Source organism: Alosa pseudoharengus, unplaced genomic scaffold (assembly GCF_046254945.1).
Source record: "Alosa pseudoharengus isolate Yale_2024_CS ecotype anadromous, Long Island Sound unplaced genomic scaffold, YU_APseudo_1.1 YU_APseudo_1.1_scf_5, whole genome shotgun sequence".
Taxonomy (NCBI): Eukaryota; Metazoa; Chordata; class Actinopteri; order Clupeiformes; family Clupeidae; genus Alosa; species Alosa pseudoharengus.
Window position 1 is genome coordinate 34,112,237 of NW_027468837.1, and position 10,000 is coordinate 34,122,236.

Genomic DNA, 10,000 nt, shown 5'->3' on the forward strand with positions numbered 1-10,000 from the left:
TAAAGAAGTCACTTTTGACCCAATTTTGCTCGGAAAGTGTTAAGAAGATACTGCAAGTTATCACCAACCCACTATGTTCATAAGCTTATTGTAAAAGATGGTTTCTTTTGCAGACAACTTTTAAAAATGATGCAATAATCCCCCTATTGTCAATATATAATTTAATATAATTTGTGTCATAACCACACACCAGAGAATTCTTTAAACATGAGTGCCAAAAAAACAGAAGTCAGAGCAAGCCTTCGTTTATGGCTGTGGACATCGAATCCACTCTCTACAGCTCAACAGCAAGCTTGAATCATTCACTGTCCTTGTATCTCTACAATTACTTCTAGCCGTAGGGATTACTGTACAGTATCTGTCTATCTGTGTAAAATGGTGAGAGAGACACTGTGTGTGTCTGTCTCTGTGTGTGTGTGTGTGTGTGTGTGTGTGTGTGTGTGTTTTAACTCCAAGCTGCTGAAATATCAGCCACTTGCTGACAACATCACAAATATGGGGTTTCATTGCAAAATTATCATTCTCGTTTTTGGGAGTCTTGGGCATGTGCACAAACTTGTCTTACGCGGACTGCAACTGTGTATATTAAGCAAGCAATGCTCCATTTCTGCAATAATAGGTAGTTTATCCATCTGGAAGCGACGATGCCATGTTTACCCATAACCGTGCAGTTTAGAATGAAAATAGTGTTTGATCAGACCTGCCTAAGTGTGTAACTTACTTCCTTCAATGTTTGGATCTGTGAATCTTCCAAATAAAAGCATTCAAATGTGTGTGTGTGTGTGTGTGTGTGTGTGTGTGTGTGTGTTTATCTGTGTGTGCAGACATGTGCATATTTTTGGTCAGTATGTGGTGCTGCAATATCACATACCGGTAATTTCTTGATACGTAAGTTGTTTTCTTTAAACCAGGGATTAGAAACAGTTCAATGAACGAAACCAGAAACCAGAAAGGAACAACATTTTTGGATGAACGTAACCAAAACCAGGAACAAAACCAATTTCACTTATTCTGGAGTGAAAACACTATTTTAAATTTTAGATAACCGGTTAATAACGGTATTTATCGTTCCGTAATATTATTCAAAAGTCCATAGGCTTGGAATCCTGCCGACACAGTGTTCCCCAAACCCCTTATAGGATGAATTTAGTTAGCTTTTAGGAATTAGTGTCTCCCTGTATAATAGGCTAGGAATATTATGAGTTGATAAAAAGGATTTTCATATCCAACACTATCTAACTGTCTTTTCTAAGTATTTAGTATTTAGTAGTTGATAGCACCACACATAAGTTAGGCGATTACAGGGCTTAAACCAAGGACATTTTCTGTGCCTGAAGTTTTGAACAGTTTTGAAGATCTAATATTATATAGGCTAATTACCTATTCAAATCTCATTTCATAAATCTGAATTCAGGCACAGTGTTTTTAACAGTTAGCCTTGATATCTAATGTGCTTTGATTTAAGCTTTAAGGCTGTTGGGCAGAAAAATGCCTATAGTAGTGTGCCACCGGCCAAAAATCTATTTGAAACGGCAATGACATTTTTAAGGTTCTAACGTTCTACCCGGTTACCATTTAGAGGAGAGGCCTTGGAACACTGGAACGGGAACGAAAAAATAAAGTTTTTGCTTTAGTGTAGTGTAGTCATGAACTTCAAATTTGACAGAAAGCATTCTAACATTGCCTGCATATTCATGGGCTGTAGCTTACATAGACTGTACTTCATTTACATATCCTCAATATAGATTGAGGGCCTTACTATAAGCCAATGAGCAGTGCTGACCCAGTCTGGCATTAAGATGAAGATGTTGACAGTTTTTACCTTCCTTTTTCTTTCAGATCTTTCGGCGTGCCGATAAAAATGGTGAGCACATTTACACATTTCTTAATTTGTTTGTTATGGCTTGTGGAAAGCTATTTTATTGTCAAAAGCACAATGCATTAGCATTTTGAGTTATGCCTGACAGGAACAGTTCATTGTTTCGTTTTCCCACTAACAACAAGTGTCCTTCTTTCAGAAGTTGTGTTTTTTTTAATGTCACGTTCACATAGTACTGTTCAGAATGCCACCATGACATGATGCTCAAAAGGCAAAGAATGAGTGTGGGTGGTTCATTGGAACATAAAGGTTTTATTTTAGGTGTTATTCTTCCCCTTTTATGTTCCATTTGCTCAGAGTGTTCCTGAAAGGTGTTCATTTAAGGTGTTGGAAATCAATCCAATCAGGCTAACTTATTGACTGCCATTTCGATAAGTTGCTGGTCTGCCTTGCAGGCATCTTATTTCTCCAAATGCTTCAGTATAAACACAGCACATGGCCCCTGCAGGGATTCTCAGAGAACAAATCATGACCCACTTTCACAGGATTTAGTTGACAGGAGTAACAATGTAAGATGCTGTGTCACTACGTACATGATGGGTGCCTTGCAAATTAACACACACACACACACACACACACACACACACACACACCACAGCCACACACACCACTTCACATGTTCGTCATCCAAATGTTGTTGTGTGTTGTGTCTGAATCTTTGGTGTAGCTGTATGCAGTGAAACTATACTTTTCACCACTCTTATGTAAAACAAATGGCAGATTGGCAGAGAAAATGATGTGTTGTCCAGGCCAATCAGGGCTGAGTGGACAGTCGTGGCAGGGCTGATTGTGTCCTTGCGGAGGTCATAATCACTCACTCTAAATGGAAATTATCGTTCTGCATCTCTTTCTCATGCTGACTGATTTCAAGGGCTGTGATGTGTAACAAGCAATTCTGCGGGAGTGTGCGTCATTGCCAGTGGTCATAGGATATTAATGAATCCTGAATGTGTTCCAGGGCTGTATGCATGGGCTAACGATCAGATCAGACGATATTTGGGCATCACTGGAGAGATGTAGTCTATACGTCAGTGCGGCAAAAGTGGAGCACAGTCGCTAAGTAGAGCATCGGGGGGAGAAAAGAGAGGCAAGGAAATTCTGAAGTTTATGGTTTATATTGCCGTCAATGCACTTTCTGTCTGGAGCTGTTGTAGCTGTTTCCCATGTGAGATTGTTTTACCCAGCGGTACTGTGTGTGTGTGTGTGTGTGTGGGGTGGGGGTGGTGGTGGGGGGGGGGTGATATGTTATAAAACCTGAAAAGTGAAAAGCCTCTCAGAAGGATCCAGTAACTCTGTGTGGTGCAACTGGGAGAGGGACTGAGAGACTGACAGACCTTCACATACTGTAGCCTCAGAATGCATCTGCTTTAAAAGGTCCACTGTGAAAATTCATGTTGGCTTCATTTGAAGCAAGCCCTTCAGATTCCTTGGTGGTGGTGGTGGTGGGAGTATGTGACGTGTGTGTGTGTGTGTGCGTGCGTGTGTGCGTGCGTGTGTGTGTGTGTGTGTGTGTGTGTGTGTGTGTGTGTGTGTGTGAGGCTTGCACACTTAATCTTGAAATGTAAGAAGACTGCATGGGGGCTAAGGCTACATTATGCAAATCTGTCACAGTGCCACTGATGTGAAACCATGTGGCAAGACAGTGGCTTCTCCTTTATAATGAGCCCACGCATTCCTATGTAGGATTGTGCCATTGCCACACAGTCATTTTGGCTGCAACAGTGGAGCGCCACGATCCGAAATGGTGGGCGCCCTACGCTGTGCTCTCTCTCTCTCTCTATGGTTGGTGAGCTCTTGAGTAAAACGTCAAGTCCTCTCCTCTGAGATGGGCTCCTCGAGGGCTTCACCCAGTCACCCCCAGCTGGTGTTGCATAACGGAGTGTTCGCCAGAAAGAAGGTCAGTCCTAGCCCGGCAGTAGTGGCCAATCAGATGACACACCGCATGTCAAGCCAAAGCCATGTCAGCTCCTGCTAGCGCTCAGAGGGCATTTCCAAAAATACAGGAGCTGTCACCATGACTGAGAGAGGGAGACAGAGAGTATGAGGGAGAAAGAGAGAGGGAGGAAGAGAGAGTATGAGGGAGAAAGAGAGAGGGAGGAAGAGAGAGTATGAGGGAGAAAGAGAGAGGGAGGAAGAGAGAGTATGAGGGAGAAAGAGGGAGGAAGGGAGAGGGAGAGAGTGGGAGAGGTAGAGACTGGCTTAGAGAATGTAAAGAATTGACATGGGAATTAGAAACAATATTCTGGTTCAACAACTCTGTTTCTGATTCAGATTCTTTTTGATCTCTCCTTGGCTTTGCTTGGCATTTGTTTGCTTCTGAATCTTGTGAATTTTCAAATCACAGTTCTCCACCTATTTTTTCCACCACTTCCACTGCGATTCTGGCAAACACAGACCATTTGGAACACAAATGCTAATGGGACGTGACTGCTGGTCGCAGAGCAGAGCGCAAGATGGAGTCTGTCTGGAAAGGAGGGGGGGGGGGGCAAGGCAGGGAGGTAAAAAACAGAGATTAGAGGAGAAAACCTCGTGATGGAGGGCAGGAGGGGACCGCCGAGGAGAGCAGGCTGGAGAGAGGAGAGGATGAGGTGGATGGCTGAGGGGGGTAGCCTGGGGACATGGAGGAGAGAGATGAAAGGCTGAGATGGATGATGCAGGCAATAGGGTAAGAATAGAGAAGGGAAGGAACAAGGAGAAGAAAGACGAGAAGGAGGGTGGGCTGGTGGTGGTAAACAAAAGGACACTGGGAGAAGGAGAGAGCAGGTACAGGCACATGTGCTGAAAATATGAGAAAGGGAATAGGGGAGAGAGAGGGAGGGAGAGAAAGAGAGAGAGAGAGAGAGAGAAGGGGCCATGGAAGGACAGGAAGCGATTACGTTTTAGCGGAGGCTGATGAAAAAGGGGGGAGAGTGCAAACGAGCGCAGAGCTGACAGCAAGAGGAGGCCGCGGGACACGGGATTGCACGTGGCAGCAGGATTGAAGTCATCTTAATAATGGATGGGCCGAGATTTGAGGCGAGGCTTTTTCAGCTTCTCCGTTCTGGTTTCGGTCGGCTGATGAGTTCGGCAAATAAGGGCCCTGCGCTTACCTTGCGTGACACTACATTGGGACCTGACCCCTATATTGATTTGGACAAATGAGGGTCTGCAAACTCGATAACTATAGCTTCCATCACCTTTCTTTTCCAATGTACCATTTCCAATTACCCTTCTACTTCCTGGTCAGTTTGTAGGGTAAAGGAGGGCTATTGATCTGAACCACACTGGACATTCAGGGCATCCTCTCTTAATCCACCTGAAGGTTGAGTAAATAAATCCCTCACGAAATATATCATAGCCCAACACACATTTTTACTGTATTGCCAAAAATGGGTTGATGCAGCTGTTGAGTGCATTTACTACTTTTGGCTTCCACATATCACATGTTGTATTAACAACAACAAAAAACACCAACAGCAGTGTAATTGTTTATAACATGCTGTTATGAACTGACCTCATACTGACGTTCTATACACACTAGCTAAAGAGACATGGAAGTAGTAATGAAAGCAAATGCTCCTGGGGGACAGGCAGCGTCTCTGTTTAGAGGACAAAGAGGATGCCTCAGCCAGATAAGAGAGGACGGCGCTACCTGGGAGGCACCAGGATGCTGAACCTGCTCGCAGGAGCTCCCTCATCGCAGGCAGCGCCACGGAGCCCCAGAGAGCCCCACCTGCCCACTGTGGACGCCTGCTGAGTGCTGTATCTGTGTATTTGCAGGAGCACTAAAGCGCAGCATCTCTTATCTCCTAGCAATAATGCATGAGTTTGGCCATGTGCCATCTTTTTCTTTATGTCTCTTTAGCTGTTTCTTTTTTTTTTTCTGGGTGTCTTTCTTTCTCCCTGGGCTTCTCTATCATGGTGCATTTTCACAGTGTTTCTAACCTAGAACTGTCAGGTGAGTGAGCAAAGATGCTGAACATTGCTGCATGGCTGCAGTCTCAAAGGAGTTTGTAACACCTATACATCAGACTGCTCATAAAACATACTGTGCACTACAGTATCAAGCTGGTGAATTATGTGTCTTCACAGTCCACAGTATGTATCCTGATAGGTAGAAAAGTAGACTTCCCTGCCTGCAATATTTGTCCCTGAAGTAAAATGGATTGGATGATGATAGCTTTTGACACCACCTTTTGGTCACTTCAAAAAATAAAAGCATTCATACTTTCTTGCTACTTTCTGTCAAGTGACATTGGCTGAGACTTTCACACGTCTGAGGATGTGTCCCATTGTATTATGGATTCTGAGCAGACGCAGAGCACTGCACACCAGATGGCCATGAAATCTGCCCTTGAAATAATTGAGCTGGAACTGGGTTTTTGGACGCTGCTCAGATGCGTAGCAGTATGGCCATTGTCCCTCATCCTCCTGCGCGATTTGAATTTGACTGCCCGGGTGGAGAAAGCCTGGTCCTGGATGATTCACCAGACTTTTTCACCTTTTATATCGGCCCAAATAGCAAGAACATGCTGTCTCCGGTTTTCATCCGAATGCCACCGATCAGTGAGGCTAACTGGAGATCAGACCTTCAGGCAAAGGGAAATGAGCTGCTTGACAAATATATGGCAAATGGCTTCACTGAAAGCGCTTATGACACCGTACTGAGTTAATCAAAGAAGTGTAATTTTTATGAAACCCCATCAGACAGTCCCATAGCTTCCTGCTACCCATGCAGTTATATACAGTACAGTTATATATTTACCCTCAAACATTCTCTCCCTCTCTTACATAATAATAATAATAATAATAATAATAATAATAATAATAATGATAGTTTTTCAAGGCTACTTGAGTAAAATAGCTATAGAAAATTAATTAAATTAATAGTGTTTTCCCTGCCCAGCTTGGAGTGTCAAAGCAACTAGTTATTATCCCATAAATCACTGCTGATCTAATACACAGAGCAGCTGCTTGACTGTGCCGTTGTGCAGCCTTGCTGTGCCCAGCCTCTTTACCAACTCATCGGTGCCTACTGAAGGAACCATAGACTTTATATATATATACATACCAATATATATATATATATATATACAGTCTATGGGAGGAACCTATTCAGACCTTGGGGCATCCTGAGCCTCAGTCCTGGAATCAGGGTGACCAGGATGGCCAAACATCACTCATCAGCAGATTAGACTCCTCGGACATCCATCAAGTGCTTGGATGTGATTCAGACGTAATAGTCCCCCGTGGATCATCTGTTCCTCAAGCACCGGGGCGCCTGGACAGGTGGCTGAAGGGCCCGCGCAAGCTGTGCAGGCTCTGTGAGCCAAGGGCACTGCAGTTTCTCAGCGAGTCTCTTCACGTGGCCCTGCTCATATGGGGCGACATCCGTCACGCGCCGATCAGAGTGTGGGCACAGCTTGAGTGACAGCGTAGGACTGCTGAGCCACTGGTGCGCTTTGTTTCCCTGTGCGTCGAGCATCCCGGTAATAGCCTCGATGATCGCCATCAGTTTTCATATAGACAGGCAGTGCCACCACACTCCCACACTGTCCTCTCCACTGTTCACCTGCAGGAAATGCTCCTGCATCGTGGGGCTGGATTGTTGTGCCAGATTCTCTGAGCCATATCACTCAACAGTATTAGCCGTCAAGAGGGGTTTGGATATGTGTGTGTGTGCAGTGTTTCCCACAGAATTAAACTTCATTGGTGGTGGTAGGTTTGCAGAATTAACTTGAATGCAACAGTTTTTAACCAATTAGCGCAGCGTGGTTATGATGCTAACTAGATTTAAGCACAATTTAGTACAACTAGGAAAATCATTGTGTGGTGGTCAATGTTAATATTGTGGTGGGCCGCCACAGATAAGTCAATGTATGGGAAACACTGGTGTGTGTGTGTGTGTGTGTGTGAGAGAGAGAGAGAGAGAGAGAGAGAGAGAGAGAGAGAGTTTGAGTGTGTGTATATGTGTGAGGGTCTGTGTGTATGTGTGTGTGTGTGTGTGTGTGTGTGTGTGTGTGTGTGTGTGTTTGAGGCGAGTGTGTGTGTGTGTGTGTGTGTCTCCTCTGACCTCCCTTATCTTTTTTCCAGATGATGGCAAGCTCTCCTTTGAGGAGTTCAAGGCCTACTTCTCTGATGGGATCCTAACTACGGAGGAGCTGCAGGAGCTTTTCTACTCCATAGATGGGAGAAAGAGCAAGTATGTGTCTCATCCTTCATCCATTTTCTGCCTCAACATAGTTCTGCTTTCATGTTTGTGTGAGGCCTCAGAATCAGAACAAAGTGTTGATGGCACACACACACACAGACACACAGACACAGACACACACACACACACACACATTTTTGTTCACATTTTCTCATATGAAAGAAACACTAGAAAACAGATAGAACCAAGATTAAACCAATCGAATAAAGGGTAAGATCTGTCTGAACTTGGACAAAGCTCTGCATTGGTTTTCATATTACAAAAAAATGGAAAGCAGGCATTTTCAAGTTTGATGTTTCTGGTTTAAATCCTTCTTCTTCTCCAAACTCTCACCACACTTCCCAATCTAGAATCCCCCAATTTGGGGGCAGCCGTGGCCTACTGGTTAGCACTTCGGACCTGTAACTGGAGGGTTCGAACCCCGGTTCGAACCCCGACCAGTAGGCACGGCTGAAGTGCCCTTGAGCAAGGCACCTAACCCCTCACTGCTCCCCGAGCGCCGCTGTTGATGCAGGCAGCTCACTGCGCCGGGATTAGTGTGTGCTTCACCTCACTGTGTGTACACTTTGTGCTGTGTGTGTTTCACTAATTCACGGATTGGGATAAATGCAGAGACCAAATGTCCCTCACGGGATCAAAAGAGTGTATATACTATATATTACTATGTAATCTCATGGCATGCTCACAGGAGCCAGAGGCTCCCATCAACCTAATCAGTCCACTGCTAATTACTAACTTCAGTGGCACAGTTAAATTAGTGTCCCCGAGTACTGGACTCGAGGTCTGGACAGCTCAGCTTTCTGTAGTGTGGTGCAAAAAACTCTGCCTCCCACCCCGCATCCTCATTAGGGGTTTAGATCCAGCAGCTGCAGTGGGCCTCTACATTATTTAAGTTAGCCAGCTAGCTCACTTGCCTGTAGGCAGGACAACCACTATTCGTCCCAAGCACAACTTGCTTCTTGCTTTTGCTGGAGCTTGTTTGAGATGATCATTGTTATCGTCATTGCTTGGAGTGTCTGCGGCCTGGAGGGGTTTCTGTCGCCAAAGGGGGCATTTCAAGGCATGTCAAAACAAGCCCAAAGTGACAGGTTTCGGCGAGAGACGAAGCTGAAATATTGCTGTTGCTGTGGTCTCACTGCATTCCAGAGAGGATATTTAAAGGAGCTATCTGCAATTCGCTGTTGCTGTGGTCTCCTGCATTCCAGAGAGGATATTTAAAGGAGCTATCTGCAATTCCCAAACACTTCTCGACTAATCCTGCTAATGTCTGCTCAGAGTTGTCTGTTCAGCGTTTGCCCTCAGGAAAAACACTGTTTGTGTCCTGAATCTTTAAATAGGAAGCAACTATGGTGACTTGGAATGAGCCACGGACAGTCCTAGCCAATCATACATGCCCTTCAGGTGAAATTTGATTGGGTGTTGAATATTATCAACCTTACTGTGAAACTGATACCTTATCATGGACTGCCTCTTCAATATATTGTTGCGATTGCAGAGGAGTTTCCCTGCCTTTTGGCAACTTGCTGTTAATCAATGTACATTATCATTCTGTCAGACTAATAGAGAATGGTAGCCTTTTCCTACCAGACTCTCGTACATTTCATAATGTACAGAGAATCTGGCCACTTTCCATTGCCAAGCGTTCCTTAAAGGCAGGTACTTTGTTGAAGTTTAAAACTATTGGATCTGCCCAGAGCCACTCTTGATCTGCCATAACCAATCGCTAACGTTTGGTTGTGACGTATGTCATGCTGAAACTAGTGCACAACCTCAACGTCATCGTTCTCAGCCACTCCCTCTGTTCGCTGATTGGACCTGCAGAAAACCCGTGAATATACCAAAATCCCACGACGTACTGAAGGAAAATTAAAACTGAGCGGAAGTATACCTAGGAGGGCGGAGCCAGGCTAAGAGAATGGTAGGATGGGAGG

The 10,000-nt window shown here is 44.7% G+C and overlaps 1 protein-coding gene across 1 annotated transcript in view; it reads left to right on the forward strand.

The window, feature by feature from the left end:
• Positions 1-10,000, forward strand: part of necab3 (N-terminal EF-hand calcium binding protein 3) — a 25,190-nt gene that overhangs the window by 3,489 nt on the left and 11,701 nt on the right. The window contains exons 2-3 of the mRNA XM_076268191.1: positions 1,840-1,864; positions 7,952-8,060. Of these exons, the coding sequence (XP_076124306.1) occupies positions 1,840-1,864; positions 7,952-8,060 (134 nt within the window). The remainder of the gene's footprint in view (positions 1-1,839; positions 1,865-7,951; positions 8,061-10,000) is intronic.